At 59.8% G+C, this 27,422-nt stretch overlaps 3 protein-coding genes across 6 annotated transcripts; all 3 read left to right on the forward strand.

The window, feature by feature from the left end:
- The first annotated feature begins 1,788 nt into the window (after positions 1 to 1,788).
- On the forward strand, positions 1,789 to 11,288 carry GGA1 (golgi associated, gamma adaptin ear containing, ARF binding protein 1). Of its 4 annotated transcripts, none has more exons than XM_050915382.1 (18): positions 1,789 to 1,822; positions 2,470 to 2,554; positions 2,859 to 2,934; positions 3,556 to 3,654; positions 4,968 to 5,091; positions 5,598 to 5,698; positions 6,783 to 6,863; positions 7,282 to 7,419; positions 7,562 to 7,643; positions 8,067 to 8,174; positions 8,476 to 8,631; positions 9,409 to 9,473; positions 9,618 to 9,796; positions 9,908 to 10,024; positions 10,109 to 10,191; positions 10,409 to 10,578; positions 10,825 to 10,935; positions 11,112 to 11,288. In XM_050915382.1, exons 1-18 carry the CDS (start codon positions 1,792 to 1,794, stop codon positions 11,220 to 11,222), a joined length of 1,917 nt encoding a protein of 638 aa, XP_050771339.1. In that variant the 5' UTR covers positions 1,789 to 1,791; the 3' UTR covers positions 11,223 to 11,288. The 4 variants fall into 4 exon arrangements, with proteins under 4 accessions (XP_050771339.1, XP_050771340.1, XP_050771338.1 ...); XM_050915383.1 differs by having other exon boundaries at positions 9,618 to 9,788; positions 9,912 to 10,024; XM_050915381.1 differs by having other exon boundaries at positions 9,908 to 10,191.
- A 3,838-nt stretch (positions 11,289 to 15,126) lies between these two features.
- Positions 15,127 to 24,697, forward strand: SH3BP1 (SH3 domain binding protein 1). Its single transcript, XM_050915377.1, is given in 19 exon segments — positions 15,127 to 15,188; positions 17,077 to 17,119; positions 17,501 to 17,605; positions 18,467 to 18,543; positions 18,839 to 18,950; positions 19,047 to 19,123; positions 19,800 to 19,935; positions 20,575 to 20,643; positions 21,038 to 21,128; positions 21,420 to 21,562; positions 21,647 to 21,758; positions 21,854 to 21,935; positions 22,439 to 22,519; positions 22,626 to 22,742; positions 23,171 to 23,268; positions 23,457 to 23,586; positions 23,753 to 23,868; positions 24,343 to 24,504; positions 24,507 to 24,697. Coding segments are annotated over 19 exon segments (2,004 nt in total).
- A 1,108-nt stretch (positions 24,698 to 25,805) lies between these two features.
- Positions 25,806 to 27,156, forward strand: PDXP (pyridoxal phosphatase). Its single transcript, XM_050915391.1, is given in 4 exon segments — positions 25,806 to 26,169; positions 26,172 to 26,393; positions 26,688 to 26,929; positions 26,932 to 27,156. Coding segments are annotated over 4 exon segments (909 nt in total). The 3' UTR covers positions 27,013 to 27,156.
- Positions 27,157 to 27,422: the final 266 nt, after the last annotated feature.

Consider the following 27,422-nt stretch of genomic DNA (forward strand, 5'->3'; position numbering starts at 1 on the left):
TCGCCATTGTTTGCAACCAGCTGAAAAGAGGTGCAGCCTTCCATTCATCCTAGACTTGCTAACCACTGGGTGTTGCCAGAGAGGGGAAAATAAACAACCTTGAGACTCAGATGGATCGAAACCTGAGCAAAAGGGGGCTGTGAAACACCAGACTGCAAAACCGCTCCTTCAGAGGCATCACTTTGTGGGTTGCAGAGAAGAGACGCATGCTTCTACGCAGATCGTACATGACCTAGAAGAGCAATATCTAGGCCTCAGTCTCCTAAAGATGACTTAAGGATTCTCAGAAAAATCAAAGAGGTAGTAGTGACAGGCAAGGCTGACTCATAAGATTAAAATAACCCATGTAAAACGTGCCTGAACGCAGCAGAGGGAAGGATGTGGCAATTTTGTATGAAAGGCACTTAAAAAAGGCTTTGTGATGCAAGACAGTAACAATTAAAAAAAGAACTACATTCAGGCTCCAAGAGGTACTTTTTAATGGCCAAAAAATCCCCCCCAAAACAATGGCTATCCATAAGGAAAAGACATTAGGTGTGACATCAGGGCAGTTCCCTCGCCTGCCATCTGTGGGATTAGCACTGCAAATGAGTAACCCAACACAGGCCCGCTCTGACTCAGAGGTCTGTCTCCAGGATCAGACACTTTAAGGCTGAATAGGCTGTATCGTACTCATGCTCTTAGCGTGGAGGCTCCGGCAGGGCCAGCCCCAGCAGGCGGCTTGGAGCTGATGTGGTGTTACCCAGGACTTCAAACAGGTGGAGGCCGACACTCCTTAAAGCCCATCGAGTTGGCACCTTCCACCGGCATTATTTAAAAAGAAGAAAAAACAACAAAAGCAATAAATCGCCACAGGGACACAGACACACTGCTCATTCTGAGACCACTGGAGCACTGAGAAAACAAGGGATATTAAATGACACAGTTAGGGCTGGCCTGGATTACCAGAGCCGCAAGGAGAAAAAGGACAAATGGAGTTTATGTTCCCGGAGCCCTTAGTTATTTCCAGGGCTTCACCAGCCTCCCCTCCCGCCCCCCCCAGCTGCTCAGCCAGGCGGGAGAAGGCCAGGCCCTGCCAGGCCAGGCCAGGACTAGCAGCTATTTAAAGATGACTCCAGCCATGGCACGGGAGCTCGCCTACTAGCATTTATAATGTCTCCTAAACCACCCGCCCCCCGAGATGCCGTCCACACAGCCACAAAGGCCTGAGGAGAGGCACCGGGGCCCCGCCATCACAGGGCCGCCACCGCCGCCCCGCTCTCCCCAGGGCCGGGGAGGCGCGCAACGCGCATGCGTCGCAGCGGGCGGGCTCGTGTCCTTTTAAAGGACACGCTGCTCCCCGGCGAGGCGGAAGTGCCCGGTCTCCGCACCGGAAGTGGCCTCACCTGCCAGTACGAGGGTTCTTCCGGGAAGGGCTAGGTCGGCTTGTTTGCGTGCGGCGGCAGGCTTCCGGCGCTCTGGCCTGCCCTGCTCTCACTTGCTCCCTATGTCCTTCTCCTGGAGGCCTTCCGCTTCCTTCCCCATCCTGCGCCTTTCTTTCCCCTGCGCGGCGAACTCTATGGTGGATCGCGGCGGGGGGTGCGCTCCGGCAGGGGGCGCGCTGGGAGCGAGGCGGCGCTGTGCGCCGCCGACTTCCGGTGCTCTATGGTGAGGCCGTCGGAGCGGCGCTCTAGACGGTTCGGTGCGCTCTCGATGGCTCGGCGGCGCCGGGCCGGGCGGGTGGGCGGCGGCGCGGCGCTGCCCCGCTGAGGAGCCGCCGGGCGGGCGGGCGGGCCGGCGGAGCCCTCCGCCATGGAGCCCGATACGCTGGAGGCGCGCATCAGTGAGTGCGGCTGGGACCACCCCTCCCCTCCCTCTGACACGACGCGACACGGCCCGGCCGCGCCGCCAGCGGGCCCCGGCCGCCACGGCTGGGGGGTGGGGGGGGCGGGGATGGGGGGGGGGGGGGGGGGGGGGGGGGGGGGCCTCGGGGGTTGGGGGTGGGGGGCAGGTGTTTGGGGAGGCACTGGGGTGTGAGGGAAGGGAGGGTGCTCAGGACGCGGGAGGGGGGGAGCTGGGAAGGGGCTGGGGGTCGCAGGTAGCGAGGTATCGGGGCGGGCCCGCCTGCGTGTGGAGGGGGCGGCTTGGGGCACATGGGGGGGGTTGGGGCCACACGCGAGGGGTGGGTGGCCGTGGCTGTGGGCGCACCAGGGGTCTGCGGAGGAGACCCTGCAGCTGAGCGTGGGGCAGGGAGCCTGTTGGCAGGGGTCCGTGCAGCGACCAGGGAGGTGGTGGTGAGAGGGTTTGTGCACAGGGCTTCTGCGGGAAGGTGCGAGTGGACACGAGTGATTTCTTCCTCCCGCGCCATCCTCCGCTGATGCACCTGGTGGAGCTGGCAGAGGGGGGGTGGGAGCAATATTGCCCCTCGTCTCCACAGGGTGGTGGGAGCCTGGGGAGATTTTTCTCACCGTCCCCTTCTCCCGCCCGCAGACAAAGCGACAAACCCCCTGAACAAGGACCTGGACTGGGATGGTATCAATGCTTTCTGTGAGCAGCTCAATAAGGAGCTAGAGGGGTAAGTGCTTCATCCTTTCCCCAGGCTGCTCCAGGTCACAGGCCTGGGTTATGATTCCCCACCTGGTAAAATTCAGTGGGGTTGTCCCAAGAGCCGAATAGGTACAAAGGCCCTCAAAGTAGGGGGGGGGGGTCCTGGTCCACTAACGGAAGGTTCCCTCAGGGTTTTGAGGTGTCTTGGTGCCTTATCAGTGCCTTAATCTTGCAACATGCTTTTGAACCCTGGATTCTCAGATAGAAACACAAATAACAGGCTTTTCAGCAATAACCAGCTAGCTTTTTTTTTCTCCCCTCACTCCTTCCAGTCCTCCACTTGCTACCCGACTTCTTGCCCACAAGATCCAGTCTCCGCAGGAATGGGAAGCTATCCAGGCCCTCACGGTAAGGGCATCTGCAGGCTGGTAGAACTAGATGGAGGGCCAGGGTGTGGAGTTGCTCCAGTTTGACTGGAGGAGCACGGGAAGCTTTGAATTCCCTCTGAGAAAGCCCTGGAGTGCCTGGGCCCTTGGGTGGGAGAGGGGCTGAATGTGGTTCCACAAGAGAGGAGGGGTGACTGGTAGGAAAGGTCTTGTTCCTAGGAAGGATCATAGCCTGTCGAAGTTGATAGGGAGCTTTTTGGTTTTTGTTGTGGTGGACTTGGCAGTATTAGGTTAACAGTTGGACTCAATGATCTTAAAGGTCTTTTCCAACCTAAGTGATTCTATGATTCTTAATCGTGTTGTGGATCCACGCTGTGAAACCCCAGTGTTTGTGAGCTCTCTAAGGGTATCCCCTTCAATGGGCTGTTGAGCCACCCCTGCAAAGACTGACCCCAAGGAGGAAAATCTTCTTGCTTCCCTTTGGGAGGGTGCTTGGCCACCTGGGAGGGAAAGGCGGTGTCCCTCCATGCTGCTGTGAGGATAGCCACAGGCTCCATGCCTGGCAAGGGGGGAGCAGGAGGGAGCTGGCTCCTGAACCTGCTGCTGACCCCATGCTGGGGCTCACCCGGCCCCCTCTCCCCAGGTGCTGGAGTCCTGCATGAAGAGCTGCGGCAAACGCTTCCACGACGAGGTGGGCAAGTTCCGCTTCCTCAATGAGCTCATCAAAGTGGTGTCACCCAAGGTGGGTCTCAGGGCATCGTGCTGGAGGGGACTGGAGCCTGGTGGCAGCAGGGCTTTGGGAAGAAGTGGTGGCTGAGCAGAAAGGTCGGACACCCGCTGGGATGTGGGAGAAACAGGACAGTGCTAGTAGGAGATTTAGTCCTTGTTCCCTGGTGAGTTTTCTGGTGGGAAGTTGAGCTTCCACCCCTCTGCTCCAGGCTGATTCTTGATGCAGGGAGCTGAGGGCCAACTAGACATGATGCAACCAGCGCTTGTGAGACTACTGAGCTCATGTGCGTGCCTGGAGTCACCTTCGCTGCATCTTTGTTGGTCTCCGTCTGTGCTCCACGTGCTCAGGAACCTCCCCGACCTGTGACATTGTGACCATGTCTCTCTGGGGTGTCCCAACCTGGTTGAGACACTCTCAGAGGGCAAGCCCAGGCCTGGTCAGTGGTGCTCTGGCGAGTCCATCTGAAGCACCAAGTCACTACCTGCTCCTCTGCTGATGCTGCTGTTCCTGCAGCAGGACAAGCTGTGCGTGCTCTCCTGTTCAGTCAAGGCAGTTAACACCAGCAAGTATAGAGTTAAGGGAACACAGACTAAATATGACTAAGGAAAACCTTTATCTGCCAGTCACAGCTTGTGATCTGTGATGATGAATAGCCAGGGACAGTGACAGCAGCATCCTAAAGTCCTCATGCTAGGCGCCCTAGAGAATGTCCTCTACCTTAAGCCACTGGCATTTGGTGGCACATGCGCTGTTTCTACCACCAGTGCCCCCAGCAGACCCACGGGAGAAGGGTGAAGGATGATTGCATGGCGGGGGAGAGCTGTAACGTTTGGACATCTCACCGCTGGGTGCTGGTCATCTGGGGCTCACCTAGCTCTAAAGGGTGCCAGGCACTTGTGCTGGAGAGTGCCCCTGAGAGAGAGGGCTGGGCCCTGCCCGAGGGACCGTTACCCACAGTCCTTCCTCTCCCAGCCCTGCTGTCCCCTCATTCCTGAAGGGCTGCCGTGCCGAGCAGCTTCTGTTAGCAGTACCCTTTCCTTCACAAGGTGACAGAGACCTGCCTGAGCCTTCCCACCTGCCCCTGCGTGTCGCTGAGGGGCTACTGGTGCAGCATTTCTCCCACCTCTTGTGTTTCCTGTGGTGGAAACCAAGCACAGCATAGGACATGTTGCAAGGGCCTCGTGAGCTTTCCTGCTTGCTTCCTCTTTCCTCCTCCTTGTGCCGTTGGGAACGGTCTCACTTCTCCTGGGGGAGGGGAGGAGAGGAACAGGCCAGGCTTGCAACGGCTCAGATCAGCTTCAAGCACCTCTTCTCTCTTCCTCTAGTATCTTGGCAGCCGGACACCAGAAAAAGTGAAGTCAAAGATCCTGGAGCTGATGTACAGCTGGACATTAGGGCTGCCTCATGAGGTGAAGATCTCAGAAGCCTACCAGATGCTGAAGAAACAAGGTGAGAAGCAGTGGTCTGGAAGGGGACGGACAGTTTGCCCTCCCTTGTTTTTTGTCTGGGCAGAATCCGAAACAGACTCTCCCTTTCCTGCACCCAGACCCAGCACATCCATCAGTCTGGCTCAGCACCAGGGGCAGCTGCAGGACCAGGTGCCTCGGGGCTCCTAGCTGGCGAGAGGGAGTTGCTGGTGGTCTGAGTTGCTTGATGGGTTGAATGGGACATCTGCTTACTCCTACAGGAGATGGGGCACAGGAAAGGTCTGAGATTGAAGGGCTGTGACTGCTTTGGCAGTTGCTGCTGGGTTTTTCTAAGCAAGGATATTTATGGGGAGTGGAGGGCAGTTCTTCCAGGAAAACACAATCCAGGATCATGGGTAGCAGGAAAAAACCCACACACCCTCAGTCCCAGCTGGGTTTGGTGGGCCATTAGGGAAGAAGAGCCCTAGGTGGCAGTGCCATTCCCCAGTGGGTGAGTCCTCCTGACCTCTCCGTTGGTGTCTACTGCAGGGATTGTGAAGTGCGACCCAAAACTGCCTGACGACGCTCCTTTTCCGCCGCCTCCCCCTCGGCCCAAGAACATCATCTTTGATGATGAAGAGAAATCCAAGGTAAGGGCTCTGTGCACGGAGAGGGACAGTGGGACATCTTCCCTGCTCCAGGATCTCCTGTCCCCCTGAGGTGGAGATCCAGAAAGAGTCAAGGCCCCTGCTCCACATGCTGTCCTTCAGAAAATGCATCACAGGAATGCTGAGGGCCTGCTCCAAAATCACGACAAAGGAAACAGCCAGAGGTGGGGCATGTGGGTCTGTTTGACGTTTGGAGCGCTTAGCTGCAGGATGGTGCAAAGGGTGAAGCACTGACATTAGCCCAGCGGGTTCTGGGAGGTTTGCGGCTGTGCACTCTCAAGGCTTCTGAGTTATCTGGCCATGATGTTTAAATCCCAGCCCCAGATGCTGCTGCTGTTATCTCTTCCCCACCTCCAGTACTGCAATCTGCTTATTGCCTAACTACTTATACCCTCCTAGACCCATCCTATATTGCCTTTCCATCAGAGTTGTGTCGCCACTCAGACGAACCTCTGCATTATCAGTGCTGATAGATTTCAGCAAGTCTTAGGCTCCTCTGGGTCTAGTTCTGCAGCAGAGGTGTGATGCCAGTTTGCTGCAGGGGATATATTTTGCCTCCATATGTCACAGTGTGCACATGAGGATTTGTAGGTGGTCAGTGGGACTGTTCGCTGACTATGGAGGGGGAGAGAAAGTGGGAGCTCTCCCTCCTCACCAGTTGCACCTGCGAAGAGGTCTGAGCAAGAGTCCATTACAATCCCATGGCAATTCCTGCATAAACCAGGCTTGCTTTCTTTCCTAGTACTAGTGCTGCTGTGCACCAGGGTCTCCATGGTACATAACAGGCAGGCAGGAGCAGGTTTTGAATGCAGGGGATCTTCAGGGAAAGACCTATCTTACGTAACCGGAACCACAACGGGAAAAGGAAGACCAGTTGTACTTCTTCTCTCCCTGGTCTCTTGATAGCCCACAAGCTCTCGTGGCTGGGCTTTCAAACGGCTGGCATTGTCTGCTGCCTCTGCCAGATACAGGTTTGGGGCAGGGGTAACTACTGGCTCTAGTGTTGCAAGAGTGACTCTGGCTGCCATCCCTCAGCTTAGGCTCAGAGGTACCCTCTCTTTTGCAGATACTGGCTCGTCTCCTGAAAAGTTCCCATCCTGAGGACCTCCGGGCTGCCAACAAGCTCATCAAGGAGATGGTTCAGGAGGTGTGGCTGAGGAAAAGGGGAGCTGGGGGGGTCATGGTCTGGGTGGCAATGGTTGACACCAAGGGAGCAGTGGCTCTCTGTCCTCATGCAGACATGCAGAGCTTCTACCCAAAATTTTGCAGCGGCAGCTGCTAAAGAGTCCTTGTGTGATTTCTGCCATCCCTTGGCTACTTGGACGAATGGCTCTGGGAACTTTCTGTGGCCCAAGCCGTGCTGCAGCACTAGATCTGTGGCAATTCCATCCCTGTTTGGCAAGTGCTGGCCCAGAGATGATCTGGAGTTTTCCACTGGAGTGGCAGCTGTTTTGAGGGCAGCGTTGCTGTGCTCAGGGAGTTGATGTGTTGGCTGGCCCAGCCTTCCTCCTCTCCAAGTTGCAGACAAGAGCGAGGACATCCTTCCCCATGTACTTCCCCTCCAGGACCAGAAGCGCATGGAGAAGATCTCCAAGAGGGTGAATGCCATTGAGGAGGTGAACAACAATGTGAGGCTGCTGACAGAGATGGTGACAAACTACAGCAAGGGGGAGACAACGGAAAGCAATGAGGACCTAATGAAGGTGAGGAAAGGCCATCCCAGCAGCCTCCCTGGGCTTAGCAGAGATGGGTGACCCTTATGCCCCCAAGTTCCTCCTGTCTGTTTTGTACCCCCGGCTAAGCATCCTGCTGCTTGCCTCAACATCCCTTTCTCTTCTCCCCCAGGAGCTGTATCAGCGCTGCGAGCGCATGAGGCCCATGCTTTTCCGGCTCGCCAGTGACACAGAAGACAATGATGAAGCTCTGGGTAAGTGTATCTGGCCTTTGTCATTCTGTCCCCTTCTCCCTCCATCTTCTTTCAGGGAGCCTGTGCTTGGGCTGCCCATGGCGTGGCATCTGTCAGCAGCTCCCGCTCTGTTTAGGGTGGCTGCTCGCTGTAGGTTAGTTAGTCTATGGCTTGGTGCTAAGCAGGGGGACGTGGCAGCAATCAGCAGTGTTAAAGGCTTCCTCCACTTCAGTGTAGGAATGATGCTTGAGCTTGTCCTGCTGAGACTGCCATGGAGGTGTCACTGTACCCTGGTGCAGTCTGCAGCAACAATTGCGAAAACGCTATCTGCAGTGGGCTGTTATCAGCTCCTTGAGCCTTGCTTTGAAGGAATAGACAGAGTTGGGTTATAAAAGTCACTCTGTTTCTGCACAATTTTCAAACTTCCCACCTATTCCATTTCAGCGGAGATCCTGCAAGCCAATGACAATCTGACACAGGTGATCAATCTCTACAAGCAGCTTGTACGAGGAGAAGAGATCAATGGGGAGACGGTGGCCGGTCCCCTTCGAGGTGAGGAGACTTGGGGAATGGGGACAGGAAGGTCAAGCAGAGGGACCCTGTTGCTGGTTTCCTGCAATGTAAGAGAAGATTGAGAGAAGTGGAAAGGTGAAACCTGCAGGAGGTCAGAGTGGGGCTGGTGATTTGAGGAAATGGCTTGTGGAGATGACTGATGCATGAAGAGAGGGAATTGGAAGGGAGAGCAGAGGGGGAGTTCCCTCTCCCAGGTGTGAGGAAGGATGGGAACTGGCCTCAGCACACTGGAGAAGGACTGGATAAGGTTTCTGTCTCTCAGCTTGTTCCTTCTTTGCAGGCAGCACCTCAGCACTTCTGGATCTGTCGGGCCTGGATCTTCCAGCAACAGGCCCTTCCTACCCAGCCTTGCCCACCCTTTCAGGTGGCTCAGCAGTCCCTGTGCCTGACCAAGCTGGCTCTGTCTCCTTGCTGGATGATGAACTCATGTCTTTAGGTGAGAAATCCAGAGCAAAAGCTCTTTATTCTCTCCTTGACTCTGGCCAGTCTGCATGGATGGTTCTCCTTGGGGCAGTAACATGAATAAGGGAGAGCTCTGGGAAAGGTGAATAATGAAAGACCAAGAGGTGTCCTTCACTTAGTGTGAGGGAGAAGGAGGGAAAGACCCGCTATGATTCTGAACTTCAGTCCCGTGGTGTTTTCCTGGCTAGCCAGAGAGAGCCTGCAGGGATGTGCCCTCTGATTTGCTCTGGGAAAACTGACCTGGCAGGTAAATCAAGAGTGATGCAATGGCCATCCCCAGATGGGATCACAAGGGTGGATCACCCCCAGCTCCTCACGTTTACTTCTTGCAGTTGAAATCACAAGCTGACAATAGATGCATGGGACTTCCAGAACTGTTCACGTGGAAATCTTGTGAGGTGCCGATCCTAGAAGGCTCTAGAGTCCTGCTTTTCCCAACAAAGTGTCTGTTTCCTAAGATAGGTGCTTTGAGTACAACAGCGTGAAGTAGACAACGTGGTCAGTCGGGCTTGTCAGCCCAGTAGTATTCACTTCTCTGCCAATTGCAGTGAGAACTAGACTGTAAATGAGGAACTCTGGGCAGAAAAAACACTATTACCCTCCCAGCTCTCCCCCATGAGGGAGATGGGGGCCAGAGATGGAGACCACACTGGTGGTTCTGCCCTGCTGCTTCTATGTCTTATTCAGGCCCCATTTAATGCTCTTACCCACTTGGTAGCTAAGCTTCATGTTTGCTTTTACCCCCGGGCAGGCCTGAATGACCCAGCACCGCATCCTGCCCAGCCTGGTGACAGCAGTGGCTGGAACAGCTTCCAGGTAACGTGCTGGGAGCCAGGGCAGAGGGTGGGGAGGGTGGTGAAAGGAACAAATGGAGTAGGTACGGAAACGTCCTACATCTGATGGTTGGTGCTGATACGCAACCCTGCTTGGGGGGGGCTCTCCTGTGCACTCTTTTTACAGTCATCAGATAGCAACGAGCTCAGTATCACCCCTATCACGGCAATGCCACCAGTCAAAGCAGATGCTGGCGCATCCTCCCCCAAACCTTCTCCTTTCACCAGTGGCCTGGATGACCTGGACCTCCTGGGCAAGACTCTGCTGCAACAGTCTTTGCCTCCAGAGTCTCAACAAGTGCGATGGTAAGCAGGAGTAGTGCAATCTTGCATCTCTCCCCATCGTTTCCATTTCTAGGCTGCTGGACATGACATTTCAGTGCCCTGTTGTACTCCTTGCTCTCTCTCTCGCTACAGGGAGAAGCAGCAGCCACCCCCCCGGCTCACCCTGAGGGATCTCCAGAACAGGAGCAGCTCTGGCACCACGGCCCACAATCCCAGCGCTCTGCCCGTGCTCCAGAGTGTTTCCCCTAACCCCACAGTGCCCCTGACCTCAGAGCTGCCTGCCCCTGCTATGCTTCCAAAAGCTGCCACCACACCAGCAGGAAGTACTGCAGTCCCACCGCGGCCTCCTGCCACCTCGCTGCCCCAAGAGATCTCACTGGCCAACATCACTGTGCCTCTGGAGTCAATCAAACCCAGTGAGCCGGGGCGAAAGAGGGGGGCGAGCTTGGGGGGAACAATCCGTGCGCACATGGAAGGAAAGAATGTGAGGAAGCTTCTTGCTTGTCGGATTTTGTGGAGGTTGAGGAGGAGTGGTGTCTCTGTCACTTGTATGGAGTTTGGGTGATGGGGAAAGGTTGCTGCAGGGCCAGTTCCCTGCTGGCTGACTGCTGCCTGTCCCTGCCTTTCCCACAGGCAGCATCCTCCCTGTGACAGTGTATGATCAGCACGGCTTCCGTGTCCTCTTCCACTTTGCTAAGGATGCCCTGCCCGAGAGGCCCGATGTGCTTGTGGTGGTGATTTCCATGCTTAGCACAGCCCCGCAGCCCATCCGCAACATTGTCTTTCAGTCCGCCGTCCCCAAGGTAAGGTAGCTGCTGGGGCTGAGGTCCCCACACTGGGTTGAAGTGTGATTCACCCTTTGCAGGAAAGGCAGGGCAGGTGGAGAGAGCTCTGGGGCTGAGAGCGAGTTGTGTTGCCTTCAGACTAGCAGGAGCCAGCACAACGTTTTTCTCTTTGACTAGACAGTGGAAGCTCCCCACATACCGGGAGCAGGGCCTCTGGCTGCCAAGTCCCCCTCAGGAATGTGGGATGCTCTTCTCTCTCCCTAGGTGATGAAGGTGAAGCTACAGCCTCCCTCAGGCACGGAGCTGCCGGCGTTCAACCCCATTGTCCACCCCAGTGCCATCACACAAGTCCTGCTGCTCGCTAACCCACAGAAGGTAACAGCACAGTCCCTGGGCCATGAGCAGAGGCTGGTCTTGCTGACTGGGCAAAGCCTGCCTACCCTGTCCCTATGCCCTCTGCTCTCTGCAGCTTCCGAGAGACCTGAATGGTTTGTGCCTCCTGCCTTTCTTCCCCCCCTTCTGACTGCTTATCCTTTCTCCCCCATCGCCAGGAGAAAGTGAGGCTACGATACAAGCTGACCTTCACCATGGGAGAGCAAACCTACAATGAAATGGGGGATGTGGACCAGTTCCCCCCGCCGGAGTCCTGGGGAAACCTCTAGGGCCGCACGTTGCAGGCACTACACTGCAGAGTCCTTGGGAAGCCAGCCCTGTGGGGCTGGAGCAGCCTGAGGAGATGGGGAGGGCGGGTGGGGGGCTGCTGCTCACGCTCTATTCTCCAGATGGCCGGGTGAGGGCCAGAGGGAGCGTGCCTCGAGGAGGAGAGCAGAGATGCCAGGAGATGTTCATCCCGCAAGACTAGGAGTGGAGTGGAAAGCTTCGTGTGGGTGAACAGTTGCCTTCCCTGCTCTTCCGAAGGCGACACTCCCTCCCCAGTCTGTCCAGCTTCTCTTCTAACCCTGCTTTCCCCCTGTAGGTGCAGTGGGGAACAAGGATGGGGAGCTTTAACAGCCTCAGCCTGGGGCAAGGCCTAGCAAAGGAAGATCTTTTTCTTTGTCCCCTCGCACCTCCCAGCCCTTCAGCTGCTTTGTGCTCTGTGGTGCTCCCTCTTGCCCCCCTTGCCCCCTCCTTGGAGCTGGGCCCCAGTGGTTCCCTGTCTGGTGGGATCACACTAGAGCTGGCGTGGAACAAGGCTGGACAGACTCTAGGTGTCTCTCCAGCACCAGAGAGCAGGCAGCTGCCCTTGCTTTGCGGGGATCAGGGGGAGTGATCTTCCCTTATCTCCCTCCTTTCAGCTGCTTAGAGAGCTGTTGGTGGGAGGTGGGCCCTGGGGTGGGACCCCGGGGGCTGGGAAGGGCTTGCTCTGTGCCTTCCCGTCCCCTTCAGCTGGAGCTCCTGGGCACTGAACCCTTGCAGTGAGGAAGTCCACACCCTCCCACCATGCTTCATCTACCACAGCAAGCTTTGGGGACTGCTGCCAGACTTCGTCCCGCGTGCCAGCCCTGAGAGGGCTGTGCTGGGGGAGGCTGAGTCTGCCGTGGTCAGATGTGTGGTCATGCAGCACATGGTCTTCCTCACCCTGGCTGGGCTGGAGAGCGTGGTGGGGCAGGGGGCTTTCTCGGCTCTTTCAGCGTCTTCTCACCATGGGGTAGGTGACGATGGGCTAGGAGTCGAGGAGAGACTGGAGCCCAGCCCATCACCAGGGGGCACCACTAAGCTCTGCACTGGGAGCCCAGCTCTGCACCGCGGGAGGGGGGTACGGGGGTGGGGGGTACAGCTGTGCCTTGCGCACCTTTGCCCACAGCCGTGGGCAGGCCTGGCTCCCTGCGGCGGGGACGGGGCTTGCCCCAGCCGCCTGATCACTGTGACACAAGAGTGGGGATCTGCAGGCACGGAGGAAACCGGGGGTGGCACGTCCCGAGCAATCCTCATCCCCATGGGACTTGTAACCGCAAGAGCCGCTTCCCATCCCTAAGCTGGTTTTAAGAGGGCCTGATCTTAAAAGCAGGGGCAAGGTGCACCCTGCATCAGCTTGCCAGAGGTAGAAGGAGGCCTGTGTGAGATGGAGGCGAGCGGGATGCCTCGCACTCTTGGCTTGGGGGCAGCGAAGGTGGGGTGTCTCGGAGCTGGGCACAGCAAGCGGTAGAGGAGAGGGGGAAGCAAGGTCTTTACGCTGGGGTTCTGCTGTGTCTTACTTCCCTTTCTGGTCTCTTTTCAGGGTTTTGTATGGGTTTTTTCTTTGCAGATCTTGTTTGGTTCTTGAACAGACTTGTATATATTTTCAGTGCAAAATTCTGTAAATGGAAGAAAACAAACAAACATTTAAAACGAAACGCCCGGCGCGAAGAATCTGCTGTATTTATGGGAAATAAAGAGTTCTTTCCTGATCCTGTCCCTCTGCCTTTTGACCCAAGGAATGCATTTTCCCCTTGCCTTCCCTGACCCCCAAGGAGCTGTTTCCAGCCTGCAAGGGGTTGTTTCCACCTCAAACCCTGCCCCTGTAATTCATCCCCCAGTCACCCAGGGCCTTGCCACGATGATTTCCCCACTCCCGTGAGCAGGGAGAGGGGATGGTGGAAGTCCCCCAGCTGCTCTCAATTCCTGTTTGAGAGCAGAGTCACTTCCAGGCTGTGAGCTGGGTGCTGCCTGCTTCCCTCCCTCCCCGGGGAGAGGCGGTGGGCAGGGGTTGATGGCCCACAGCCCACGGGGAGCAGGGCTTGAGCTCGTTCCTGTGCCCCACACGGCTGTTTGCAGCTTCACCACCGCCTGTAGCGGCACTTCCTCCTCTTCCCCGGGGCTGCCTCTCGGAAGCGGCTCCGTGGGGCAGTTTTATTGCAGGGGTGCAAAGAGGGGGATCTGCTCTGGCAAGCAGCAGCCCAGGGCTGGGAGCAGGTCTCTGACATTGCATGAGCAGAAGGAGACCACAACTTGGCCACCACCTGATGCAGCCAGTGAGGGTCTGGGGGGAGGCTTTTCTGCATCTTTGCAATAGGTGCTTGAAGTCCTTCCCTGCTGTTAGCGACCACAATGCCTGTTAGGAGCAGCCCCAGGGCTTATGGCTGGGGGATCAGATGTGCTTGGCCAAAGGTTTAGAGCAGCCTGGTGTTTCGGGCAGGGAGCGTGGTGCTCCCTCGCCCGGTCCCTGCTTGAAAACAGCTGCCAGCACCACTTTGCTACGCACTCACTGGAGACTCGCCCCCCCACCAAGGAGTGGAGCCCAGCAGCCCCCAAATTATTGCTCCTCAGGCTTTGGGGCACAGGTGGAGCGGCCCTTCCGCCTCTTTTTCCTTTGCTGCTTGTATCATCTGCCCACAAGCTGACCGCTTCCCGTCTGGGCTTGGGTCCTAGTTCCTTTGCCAGCCACGTAACCCAGCCGACAGCACCCTCTGCTCTTTCTTAGTGCAGAAGGAGGAAAGTCCCAGCTGCAGGTAGCCAGAGATAAGGCGAGGTTTACATCTCATATAGCCGGGAGGAAAGGTGGCAGTGGTGTGAGGGGGATGTTTTTAGACAAAAAAAGCTGAGCCCTGGTGCAGCTCTGCAGAGAGCAGGCAGCACCCGAGCCTGGGAACCGGGAGTTTGTGGTCCCCGTGCAAGCGTGCACAGGCGCTGCTGCTCTGCGCTTGGCCCAGCTGCCCTGCTCGGAGGAGCTCTGCCAGCAGCGGGGGAGCGGGGAGGAAGGGGGCCTCCCCAGGGCACAGGGCAACAGCCCTTGGCCGCAGCTTTGCGGTGGCTCTGCAGAGCCTCAGCGATGGCAGGGAGGGAAAGCAGGGCGGGGGGCACAGAAGGGGTTGCAGGGGTGGCTTTGCTGCTCGTCCTCCCGCTTTTGTCATGACGAGGGGGATATGTCGCAGGGGGAAGAGGATGGAGCTGCACCCACGAGCATGGAGAGGTGCCCGAGGGGCATTGGCAGAGTTTGGGTGACCAGGTAGGGCAGGGTGTACCTCAGGCACCCCGTATGCACCGCACAGCCAGCTGGCATGGCCACGGGCTGCCCCGTGGCGCAGCTGGTGGTGGGCAAGGCAAGGAGGGGAAAAAACCACACCAGCTGAGACACAGAGCAAGAAACAGAGCGTGGGCCCTTCGCTCGGGCTCGGCAGCAGCATGTGCTTGTCCTGCCTTGTTACGTGTTTGCTGTAATAATATTTCCCCTTTAAGGCTGGGCTGAAGTTATTTATACTTGTGGGGTGGTGACAGGAACACAGAGCGGAGCAGGAGCCCTGAACTGCTCTTACCTGATCTGCAGCAGAGAAGCAGACAGAGGAGGAAGGAAGCTCAGAAAAAAGAGAGGGAGCAAGAGAAGGGAGTCCAAGGGAGGGGAAGAGAAAGCAGGCAGGGCATCCCCGGCGAGGGACGAGGGGGCGGACCAGCCGTGGAAACAGAAAAGGGGGAACGAGGGAAGGAGGAAGGAGAGGAGGAAGGAGGGAGAGGTCCTCACGGAAAAGCAAGGGGCAGAGCGGCTCTGGGGAGCCGAGGGTCTGCCGGCATCCAATGCCAAGCGTCACCAAGGGGTGCTGAGCAGGTACAGCTGAGCGGAGCAGCTCTCGTGGTCTCCTCCCAGCTCTCAAGATGATGAAGAGGCAGTTTAATCGGATGCGGCAGCAGCTGTCCCATCCCAACATCACCAGCCGGTAAGGACTTCTGTGCTACCTGTGCCAGAGGGCTGTGAGGGAGCGGGATGCGGGTCCTGGAGGGCTTGCGCCGGGGTTGGACTGACCTCCCAGGGCTGGTGGCCAGGAAAAAAGGGGAAAGGGGGGAACGACCCTGGGTTTAGAGCATCTTCAGCGTAAGCCGAGGGGCTGTGGCTCCCCAGCGCCCGTGGGGCAGTGGGGAGGTTGCACTGGTGCTGCTCAGCAAGGACGTGATCCCCAAGCCCGGCTACCTCTCCCAGGGCCCACAGATGCTGTGTCCACCTGGAAACGGGCCTTTCCCAAGCTTGGCTTCCTCAGGATGTGAGGGTAATGGGGAGGGACCTTCCAGCCACATGCCCCTGGCTGTGCGGTGACCAGGAGGGTGTTAGGAGCTGGGACCTGCGCTCTCCGCTGAGCCCGGGGTTCCCCATGGGAGCCAGATGCCCTGCATAGCTCTAGCCGGTCCGGCAGCGTGGGTGTCCTGGGATGCCCTTCAAGGAGAGGACCGGGGATCCTTGGAGCACCCATGGAGAACTTACAGCTTCACACAAATCCCTCTGGCCCCATTCTATCTCCACCGCTTCCTTATTTTTCTCTTCGGCTTTCCAAAGCTCTCCCCTTGCAAAACCCAGAACTGAAATTACAGGGCTGGGCCCTCCCTTCCCAGCCCCCTCACTCCCTCTTTCCTACAGCCACCTCCGCAGGTTCCCCAGCGCTGGGAGGCTGAGTGGGACCAACCATGTCCCCTGGACCGCAGAGGTCCTTCAGCCAGCCCAGCAGACTGGCCACAGGGAAGCAGCTCCTACAACCTGGTGGCCTCTTGCTCTTCTTGCATTCCCCGGAGGGGAGCATGACCCCCCTTCCCATCCCTCCTCCCTCAAGATGTCTCATCTCCATGTTAGATGCGCCTCCCTTTCATTTAATGCCAGGCAGGCAGGAGGTCTCAAGCAGCTCGTGCAGTCCAAGAGCAAGCTCTTCACCCGCTGCAGAGCCTCTCCTCCGCGGGCCGCAATCTCACGTGATTTTTCTCGCCTTCAACCAAGCCGCCCCCGTTTCCTGCGGCTCCACGGCCTCGTCCCACATCGGCTCTGGCGGGCGGTGAAAAGACAGAAAGATGAACTGGGGAAAAAGCAGCAGCTGCAGAGGGAAAGCAAACGGGGTTCCCGATGCATAGCAATGGCAGCGGGCCGTGAAGCGAGGTTTCCTCTATGGGAGGCATCAGGGAGGTTTGGTGGTGATGGCGGCTGGTGGGTTTTGAATTTGGTTTTGAGCAGAATTTGCTGCAAACCAGAAGCTTCCTTTGCCAGATTTGCTCCTAATATCTGCTGCAAAACTGAGCAGAAAGCTGGTTTCATGTAGGCGTTTCTGGAGGGGCTGGTGTTGGTCTCAGTCCCCAGCTTGACCACAAAGACATCCTTGCTCCGGCACCAGTGGCCCCACACCTTCTGGCTACACTGGCCTGCAAAGACACGTGCCGGGCTCCAACAGCACTGCCCTGGATTTGCCTTAAGGGGAGAGGCAGGCAATCAGGGGTAGAAGGTTTCACCAGCAAACATCCCACCCCTGCCATGGCCCTGCTAGGCACCCTGTCTCCAAAAAACAGGCCACATCTGGACATTTTGACTGTGGTGCTCTGAACTGGAAGCCCTGTCTGATGGAGTGTCCACCAGCCAGCAAGGTTGGCTGCCTCGCCCTGCTCCTGCTGTTCTCGTCCCCCTGGGTTCATTCTGCCCATAGCCTTGTGTACGATTGTCCAGGCCATAGCCAGTGTCTCCTGCTCCCGGGAGCCCAAAGAGAAGCAGGTGGGATGCATAAGGACCTGCCTTCCCGAGGAGGCTGGGTGGAGGTCACCCCCATCTGCTGATGGCTCTTTCTCCTTCCTCTGCAGAGCCCAAGAAGCAACTGAGCTCCTGCCGGAAGATTTGCTGCAGGTGAGGCATGGGCTGGGCCGGCAGGCATGTGCCTGCTTGTGCCTGGGCATGGGAACCTGTCCCGTTCCTGCCTGCGATTTGCCCTGCTGGCACGTCCAAGTCACGGGGCTGGGATCTGCCCCCGTGCTGGAGGGCGAGTCCAGGACCACGGCATTAAGGGAATGGCAGGCTCCTGCCACAGGAAAGAGCTTCCCCAGCTGCTCACAGAGGGATGAATCCTGACAAGGAGCTGTGCTCCCTTTTCCCTGGACGGGGGATGCTCTGGGCTGCGGCGGGATGCTGGGCGGGCCACCCGTGCTCCGAGCTGGGTGGTGGGGAGATGGCCTTGGGGCGCCCACAGTTGGCAAAAGGTCTTCCCCAGTCCCACCTTTCTGCCCCCAGATCGAGCAGAGGATCGAGCCGGCCAAGCGAGCAGCCCACAGCGTGTCCAAGAGGCTCCAAGCCTGCCTGCAGGGGCAATGCGGCTCCGAGATGGACAAGCGAGTGGTGAGTGGAGTCCTCCCTCCACAGCCCGCACTCGCCCTGGCTCTGTCCCCCACCAGCAAAGGGGATGCCAGGCCCCTGCTTTGCAAGCTTTGCCAAAGGGTGGCCCAAAGCCCAGCCCAGGTCCCATCTCCAGCAGTGGCCACCAGCAGGTGCCCAGGTAGAGCAGAGCAGGACAACCCTCTCAACCATCACTAACTTGAGGCCTCCTGGGACAAAGACGGCGTTTTTGCATTGAATAACCCTCCAAAGCCCTGTTGTCCATGTCCCTTCCTGAAGCCCTGTGAAGCTCTGGCACCCACGGTGCCCTGCGGTGAGGAGCACCACAGCACGGCTGGGCACAGTGGTGCCACCACTTACTCCTCCTTGGTTTGAACCTGCCACCCTCTTCCCGGCTGGTGCTCACCAGCCCTTGTCTGGGAAGCAAACAGTGGATCCCCCTGCACTTTCCTTAGCCCCCCCCCATGATTTTGTGGGCTTCTCTCTTCTTGTCAGCCTGACAAGCCCCAGCTTGGCTTAATTATTCTCAGTGATTAAACTGCTCCATACATTTGAAGCCGTGGCAGGGCTGGGCTTGGTGACGGCCTCCATCAGTGTCACAGTCCACCACAGGGGACTATTTTAGAGAAGACTGCAGGTTTTCTAACCAACTGTGGAGCCTTGGTGCCTTGTTTAGCTAACCGGATCCTGGCTTTGGCTGAAGGGACGTCCAAAGGGCCCCTCCTCAGGCCCCAGGGCCAACGGGGCTGGGTGGGCCAGGGGAAGATGTGGGGACCCTCCCGTGCCATGGTGGCATGCTTCACGGGGAGGGAGCTGCCACATGCAAGCTCACCATCCCTTTCTCGAATCCTTGGCTCTGTGCAGAAGAAGCTGCCCTTGATGGCTCTGTCCACAACAATGGCTGAGAGCTTCAAGGAACTGGACACAGAGTCCAGCCTCGGGTAAGTGCCAGTGGGAGAAAGTGCTGGGGGCAACCTCAAAAGATGCCAGACCCTGGCAGAGCCACTGTCTTGGCTCAGGGGCTCCCACGGCCAAGCTGAGCTGTCAAACCTTGTTCTCAGAGCAAATGCTGGCATTGGAGTGGGAGAGGGGACAGCCAGCACCTTCAGCCTCCAGTTGCAGAGGGGGCCGGGGTCTGGCTCAGGGTCCCCTGTGGGTACGGGTACGGTGGCGGGTGTTGGGTCAGAGAGTGGCATGGCTCCAGCCCACAGTCATTTCATCTCTGTCCCCACGCAGGAAAGCCCTGGAGATGGGCTGCTGCATACAGAGCTCGCTGGCCAAAATCCTGGCCGAGTTTGAGATCGCCCTGGAGCGCGATGTCCTGCAGCCACTCAACAAGCTCAGCGAGGTAGCCCTGGCCACCCTCCCAGCTCCACTCTCCCATCCCACCTCCCCTTCCTGTCCCCAAGCCTCCTCCACTCACTGTGGCCCCTCTCTCCCCCAGGAGGAGCTTCCCATCATCCTGAAGCGCAAGAAGACCCTCCAGAAGTTGATTTCTGACTGGAACACAATCAAGAGCCGGTATGGGGCACATTGCAGCTGGGGGGCCAAGGCATATGGGGTACAGCCCCCAGCCAGGCTGGGGGAGAGAGGAAGATGACTGCCCTGGGGAGCGAATTTCCAAGAGCTGGGGATGAAGTAGAGGAGGCAACAGCTCTCTGGGAGCGCCCAGCCAGCCTCTCTCTGCAGGTGTATCCCGCTCTGGGCTGAGCTGCTGGCTCCATGGCACAGAAGAGAAGGGCAGTGCCATTGCCAAAGGCAGCAAAGTGCCCCGGCACCGCTCGGTGCCACTGAGATCGCCCCGGTCCGACGCTTGCGGGGTAGCCCGTGCCATGCCAGGTTTCTCTGGGAGAGCGGGGCAGCCATGGGTCACTGATGGCTCGTTTCCACACTGTCCTCCCTTTGGCTGGAGGGAGGAGGGGAGGGGACATCTCAAGAACAGGGCTTGGGAAGGGTCCTGCAGACCCCAGGTGTTTCAGCCAGCCTTGCTGAGTGATCCCCGACTTCACCAGGTCGCACCCCTTGGTGCGGCAGCGTCTTCTGGGTGAGGGAAGTGAGAGGTGCTGGCCTAGTAAAACCACCACAGGGCAGTACCAGGACTTGCTGTCCCCCTCGTGATCCCCATACCCCTTCTGCACACCCGTCCCACCCTGTGTCCCTGGCACTGAGGCCTCTTCTCTCCCCTCCCACCCCAAAGGCTCAACCAAGCTGCCAAGAGCTCCGGTAACAGCACTGGCGCTGGCACTGGCCCAGGGGTGTCTTCTGCTGCCAACAAACTGGAGATCTTGAAAGAAGAGGAGGAGGAGGTGAAGAGGAAGGTGGAGCAGTGCAAGGTGAGAACATCACTCGCTCTACTCCACGGGGTAGCTCTGGGGCTAGAGACCTGCTCCCCTCCAGCAGCTCCATCGAGGTGACCCCATGCCGAGACACATGCAGCCAGCCAGCAAACCAGTCCCTCAAGGAGCAGAAATAGGGAGATGCCCCAAGCCCAGGGAAGAAGAAGAGTAAAGAATTTGAAGCACAAGCTGCTGCAGAGAGGAGGCTCCAGGGGCTAGAGCAGAGAGCTTATGGGGTCCCCTCAGGCTGGGAGCCAGCCAAGCTGGGGTCTGTGCTGGGTGGCAGGGGACTTTCACATCAGCTTTCTCCACCTCTGCCCTGTTTCTCTGAAAAGCCCTGTGCCTTGTCTGGCAGAGCCCGTGGGCTCACCAGAGCTGGAGGTGCAGGGACCTCTTGTCCCTGAGCCACTTGTGCCAGGACCCTGATCGTAGGGCAGGTTGCTGCCACTACCTGAATGCAAGCGATGGGGGCGAGGAGGGACCCCCACATGGTCCCAGCCTGCCTCCCCACCACACCCTGGAGACCCTGTCTGGGCGACTCATGGCCCAGACGGGGGGCTTTGTGAAGGCATCCCCTTTTCCTTGGGTGCCAGGGAGGAGGTGGAAGGTTGCTCTTCTCTGTGTCTCCCTTCCCAGGACGAGTACATGGCTGACCTCTACCACTTCTCCACCAAAGAGGACAGCTATGCCAGCTACTTCATCAGAGTGAGTCCTCTCTCGCACTCCTCCTTCATGAGTGAATGTCTCCTGGGGTATGACTGAGCCCAGCCTTGTCCCCATCCGCACCAAGCCCTCCAGCCAGGGCAGGGGACAGCCCCAGGCACCAGCAGATGCCCAAAGCTGGCCTTGCTCTGTGTACTGCGGGTTAATGGCACCACTAGCACCAACTGCAAACAGAACAGCTTGTCCCAATGACCCCCCCTCTCTAATTTGCACGCTACCCCTCACTATAGCCACGGTTCCACGGACCCCAGGGGATTCCCCTTGCAGCTCCCCCTTCGCCCTGTCTCTGTGTGGGTGCAATGTCCTGGGGATAGGGGTCTCTCTGAGAGGGGCCGGTGCAAAACTGAGTGCTGTTTGTCTGTCCCCTGTCCGGCAGCTGCTGGAAATCCAAGCCCAGTACCACCGGCAGTCCCTAGGATCACTGGACTCGGCTCTGGCAGAGCTGAAGGAAAGCCACAGCCAGACAGGTACCCACCAGCTTTCCACGCAGCCCAGGGAGAGCCACAGCCAAGCCTGGGGGATGCGAGTGTCACCGGCAAGGCTGGGAAAGATGGGTTTTTCCCTCCCTGCGCCTGCTGCTGCCTCCCACATCGGGCTGCTGGGTCGGGGACCGCAGCCTGAGGCAGGCTGGGGATGCTGCCTGCCCTGCCTCTGCCTCCACCCAGCCAGCCCTGACTTGGAGTGAGATGTTGCCGTGTCTAGATGCCGGATGGCACCGGTGGCCGCTGTCCCTCCCGACATTCACTTCTCTCTTCCAGAGCCCTCCTTCACTGCAGACAGCCCGGTGGCAGGGTACTACGGCGTGCCCCTAGAGAAGCACCTCAAGAGCCTGGGCCGGGAGATCGCGCTGCCCATCGAAGCCTGTGTCATGATGCTGCTGGCCTCTGGCATGAGGGAGGAGGTAGGCAGCGCTCCTGACCCCCTTGCCACCCTCCTCCCCAAAATGCAGCCCCCCGCATCCCTTCCCTCTTCGCCCCATCCCCAGGGACTCTTCCGGCTGGCAGCGGGTGCCTCGGTGCTGAGGAAGCTGAAGAGCAGCTTGGCCAGCGGCTCCAACGCCCTGGAGGAGTTTTACTCGGACCCCCACGCCGTGGCCGGTGGGTGCCGGCGAGGCGGGGCGGGGGGACACGATCAGGCAGTCCCTGCCGTCCCCCAGCCGCCATCACCCCTGCCACTCCCCCTCCCCTCCCAGGTGCACTGAAATCCTACCTGAGGGAGCTGCCCCAGCCTTTGATGACCTTCGAGCTCTACAACGAATGGGTCAAAGTGGCCAGGTGGGTCCGGGCGTTGGGGCGTAAAAGGCTGGCGGGGCTCAAAATGCCCCCAGTCACCCCCCTCCATCCCTCCCGGCACTCAGAGCAGGGCTGCTTGGCCTCATTTGCCATGTGGGGAGATAAGAACACAGCGCCTGGTCTGTCCCATGCTCAGCAGAGATCCAGATGGCCCAAAATCTCGGAGAACAGCAATCAAAAATATGGCAGGGTGAGGGGGAAGGCTGGATTTTTGATTGCAAGAAGAGCTTAGTCTGTGAAGGCCCACTTGGCCTCAATGGTGTGAGCCCCATCTCACCAGCCCACCAGCCCAGTCTGGCCTCTTGCTTTCGGGATGGAAGGGGCGGTGGAGGAGGCACAGCAAAAAGCCTGGGGAAAGGGGGAGAGCATTAGGGCTATGGCCCACACGGGGCGGCTGACACTGGCCTTCCTCCCTTGCACGCTGTGTCCCTCTCTGCCATAGGGAGCGGGCTGAGCTCTCCGCTCCTCTTTCTTCTCTCTCACAGCTTAAAGGACGTTGACGGCCGCATACAGAGACTGCGAGACACCTGCAGCCGCCTGCCCCAGGACAGCTACAACAATCTGAGGTGTTTTGCAGGGATAGGGCTTCTTCGGCCCCAAGCAATCACCGGGGGCAGCTGTTCCCTCCCCGAATCCATACTTACCGCCCTTCGCCCTCCTTTTACCCCACAGGTATCTGATCAAATTTTTGGCCAAGCTGGCGGAACACCAGGAGGTGAATAAAATGACCCCCAGCAACATCGCCATTGTGCTGGGCCCCAACCTGCTGTGGTCGCAGCAGAGCACAGGGTAAGGCCTGGCTTGGAGGGGTGGGAGGCAGCTCCCCAGCCCCGGCTGGGGTGCCCTGAGCGCAAATGCCATGGGAAAGGCTGATCCAGCAGCCTTCAGTCTAAAGCACCTGCGCCTCTTCCATCCTCACGTCCTGTCCCTTGTCCCCACAGTCCCTGAGTGGCACGTCCCCTCGCCAAGCACGTGCCCTCTTAGCCACTCTGCAAAGTAGCAGAGGAAGAGGCTGAGACCCAAAGCACTTATGACATGGATGGCCTCCAACACCAAACCAGGGTTTCCAGGACAGGGAACAAGGCCCACCTCCCACCCTACCACCCCCTTCGGCTGGGCTGTCTCCCCTTTGGGCTCTGCCCCCTCAGGAATGAACACCAAAAGGGTTAATGCCCCGAAACCCCTTTTCTGATGTCTCCCCCACCCCTGTCTCTCAGCAACCCCATGCAACTGGACTTGGCCTCGGTCTCCTCCATCCAGGTGGTGGGCGTGGTGGAAGCCCTCATCCAGAACGCAGACACCCTCTTCCCCGGAGGTAGGGCCAGGGCCTCGCTTAGGGGGCCGCAGCCCAGGGTGAAGGGGGGAGGAAGGGAAAGGGATATTTCTCCACTCCTAGGAGGAGGGAAGCGGGGGGCTGCTCCGGTTCCCCACCATGGGGTCATTGGGGGAAGCTCTGGGCGGCAAGCACTTCCCCACAGGCTCTCCTCCTTTCTCTCCACCCAGAGGTAGATTTCAATGTCTCGGGCATGTTCACGCCGCCCGCAAACGGTGGACTTGACGAGGCTGCCCCGGTGGAAGAGCTGACCCCCGAGCCCCCTCCAGCCAGCACCCCCACTCTGCCGGATGGAGAGGCGTAAGTCTGGTGGGAGCTGGGGGCTCTGGCTGTCCCAGCTCTTCCCATGTCCTCCCCCCATCCCACCCCACACCAGGGGCCGTACCCTCGCAGGCGGACGCGAGGTGCCTCGCGGCCAGGACTACCATGCCCAACCAAAGCCTGACTTGCCCCATTCTCTGCGCAGCACCTTGAGGGACCCTGAGGCCATGTCCCAGCCAGCACCCCCAGCGGTGACCAGACAGTCTCCCGAAGCTGCGGGGCCACCGGCCCCAATGATGACTGAGGACACCACCTGCAAAGGTTAGGGTGCCCCAGACGGCACAGTGCTTGGCAAATGACATCCCTCAATGCCACCTCCTCTGGTTTGCCTTCATCCTGCCGTTCCCCACACGAAAGGGTGCTGGGGACGTCCCTGGCACCAAATAAGAGGAAGGGCCTCTGGCATGTCCAGGATCCAGCCCCTCGTTGCGTGCTCCCACCCCAGCCAAGGTGGGACTGTGGGATGGACATGGTAGGTCCTCCAGTGTCGGGTTGAACATCCCCTGTAAAGAGGCCATTAAAGCTCACGGCCCCATATGAAGGGAAGAGGGTGGGAAAAGCCCCCAAAAGCTGGTGTGCGCTTGGGTCTCCAGTATGGGAGCTGGGCAAGGGGCAGTTTGTCTGTCGGTCTGCCTGCAGCCCCTTGCCTGACCCACGGCCGGCACTGTGGCCCCCTCTGCCCCACGGAGAGACCCCAGCAGAGGGGACCCCAGCCCACCCTAGCTTTTTTTCCAGGCAAACGCCCGGCTCCAGCCCGACCCATGATGCCGCCACCGCCCGTGGCCCAGCCCCGGAGCACGGCTCCTGCCCCGGCGGCCCCCGAGCAGGCAGCCAGCCCCAAAGCCCGGCCGCGACGGATGGTCGGGGCGCCCAGCCGAGCCCCCACCGTCCCACCACCGCTCCCCCCCAGCCAGCACGCCGCCACAGCCGAGAAGCCCCACCGTCCCCCAGGCCTCCCACCGGCGAGGCCGACACAGCAGCTGCCATGGACTGTGCCCCGGGAGCCACGGATGAGAGACAGCCGCTGCCTGCGGGAGGAAGGAGCCCCCTGGCCACATCGCCACCAGCAGGACAGCCCACGGAGAACTGAGCAGGGTGGGGGGCGCAGGGGCACCGCAGGGCCGGGGAGATGGGGTCTGGTGCCCCTCTTGGACCCAGCAGGCGCTGTGGAAATGCCGAGGTGGCCTGAGGGATGGATGGCATGCCCCTCCAGCTCCTCCATCTTGCTCCCTTGGCTCACGCCAGCTGGGACCCTCCACCCGCCCTCCTCTTCCTCTCCCGTCTCCACAGAGCCTTCCTCTGCGCACCACCATGTCGCTGCCGGGGCCAGGCCACCCCTAAGGGACCCAGCTCCCTGCCCAGGATCCCCCGATCATGGGTGAGCCACCCCCTCAGGTCCCTGTGGAGGTCCTCCCGCACCCAGAGGGCAGGAGGGGGCGAGGCGGGGAGGCTCCCAGGCACTGCCTGCAGTTTTTGGGCCAGCAGGAGCAGGTTGGCCCCATGGGGCCATTTGCAGGCGCAGAGCCATGATCCCAGCCCCTTCTGTCGCATTTTGCCTTAAAATATGTTGCCCCAGGAACACACAGACAGATATATATAAATATATATATATATTTTGCAACTGCATTATTTAAAGAGCTGGTGTCACAGTCGCAGGCAGGTGTGAGCAGGGCACGCTGGGCAGCCCGAGGTGCGGGAGACCACCTGTCCCGCAGGCTGCAGCCGGCAGGAGGGAAGGAGAGTTCCCCGGGGACGCCAACGCGGAGCGGCAGCCGGCTGCCCCAGACCGCGGAGGGACAGGCCCAAGGGGTAATGGCGGCTCACGCTGCCCACAGGCCCCGCCGGACAACAGGGGGCGCCCTGCCGCCGCGCGTTCACCCGGGGAGGAGGTGGCTGGGGAAAGTAGCTTTAGCCAATCGGCAAGCGCGCTCAGGCTTTGTCCCGCCTCCTCACCGCCTCCCTCAGCCGCCAACAGGGCAGCGCGGCTGTCACTTCGGGAGCAGGCCTCCTGCCGCTCGGCCCCGCCCCTTCCCCTCGAGGGCGACAGGGCAGCGCGGCTGCCGCTCGGCTCGCTCCCCGCCTCCCATTGGTGGGGGCGGGGAGGGGCGGGGAGGGGGGCGGTGATTGGCAGGGCGGCGGGGCGGGGCGGGACGCGGCGGCCGGCCGGCCGGCGGGCGGGCTGCGGCGGCGGCGGCGGCATGGCGAGCTGCCGGCGGCTGAGCGGCGCGGGGCTGCGGGAGGTGCTGGGCCCGGCGCAGGGGCTGCTCTTCGACTGCGACGGCGTCCTGTGGGCGGGCGAGCGCGCCGTCCCCGGCGCCCCCGAGCTGCTGGAGCGGCTGCGGCGCAGCGGCAAGGCCGCCCTCTTCGTCAGCAACAACAGCCGCCGCTCCGTGGCCGAGCTGGAGCGGCGCTTCAGCCGCCTCGGCTTCCGCGGCGTCCGCGCCGAGCACGTCTTCAGCTCCGCGCTCTGCTCCGCGCTCTTCCTCCGCCAGCGCCTCCTCGGCGGCGGCGGCGAGGGGAACGGGAGCGGGGGTGGCCGCGTCTTCGTGCTGGGCGGCGAGGGCTGCGCGGCGAGGTGCGCGACGCCGGCCTGCGCCTGGCGGGCGAGGGCGAGCCGGCGCCCGGCGCCGCCGAGCCGGTGCGGGCCGTCCTGGTGGGCTACGACGACCAGTTCACCTTCGCCAAGCTGGCGCAGGCCTGCGGCTACCTGCGCGACCCGCAGTGCCTCCTGGTGGCCACCGACCCCGACCCCTGGCACCCGCTCAGCGACGGCCAGCGCACCCCCGGTGAGCTCGCGCTCCTCTCCCTTGCTGCCCCGGGGGGGTGCGGGGGGCCGAGGCCGGCGGGGGTGCTGGTGGCGAGGTTGGCCTCGGTTGGGGTTCGCTGTCCCAGTCCCGGGCGAGGCGGTTCCCTGAGCATCAGGACTGGCAGGGCTGCCCTCGGGCGTCCCTCCTGAAGCCGTGTTGCCAGCATCCCGCTTGCTCGTCCTCTGGCGGGACCCAGGGCACGGAGCTGCTCACAGCCAGTTAGCCCGTGGCTACTTTTTTTTCTCCTCCTTCCCCCCCCTCCCTCCCCTCCAGGGACCGGCAGCCTCACAGCCGCGGTGGAAACTGCTTCGGGCCGCAAGGCGCTGGTGGTGGGGAAACCGAACACATACATGTTTGATTGCATCGTGGAGCGTTTCGGCGTCGACCCGTCCCGCACCCTCATGGTGGGAGACCGTCTGGAGACAGATATCCTCTTCGGCAAGAACTGCGGCCTCTCCACCATCCTCACCCTGACAGGTGTCTCCCGCCTGGAAGAGGCGCAGGCCTACATGGCCAGCACAGTGCCGCTGCCAAGGATCTGGTGCCCAATTACTATGTGGACAGCATTGCAGACTTGATACCGGGCCTGGATGAGTAGCAGTCTGTACGTGTGAGGGCAGAGGGGTCAGGTTCCCCATCCCAGATCTCCATCTGTTCCCATTTCTCTCTCACTGCCCTATTCCCTCAATTCCTGGTTTCTTCACATTCCAGCGCCCTTGTAGGGGGGCAAAATGGCGGGGGTTGGCAGGAGGGGGCAGGGTTCAAGTTGTCTCCTTTCTGCTGAGAGCTATCCATGATGGACAGAGTCCTTCTCTCCCTCATCTGCCAGCTGCCAGCGTCTCTGGGAGGGAGCTGGAGGCCTTGAGGCTGACAGGGGGGTCAAATCAGTGTGTCTGTGTGGCCTCCCCCCTGCAGGGGTTAGGGACCGGCTGTCTTATTGTTATTTTTCTCTTAGATAACCAGTGGCGGCCTTTTACTGCTGTCCCTTCACTCGCGTAACTCTCGACT

Source organism: Gymnogyps californianus, chromosome 1, assembly GCF_018139145.2.
Source record: "Gymnogyps californianus isolate 813 chromosome 1, ASM1813914v2, whole genome shotgun sequence".
Taxonomy (NCBI): Eukaryota; Metazoa; Chordata; class Aves; order Accipitriformes; family Cathartidae; genus Gymnogyps; species Gymnogyps californianus.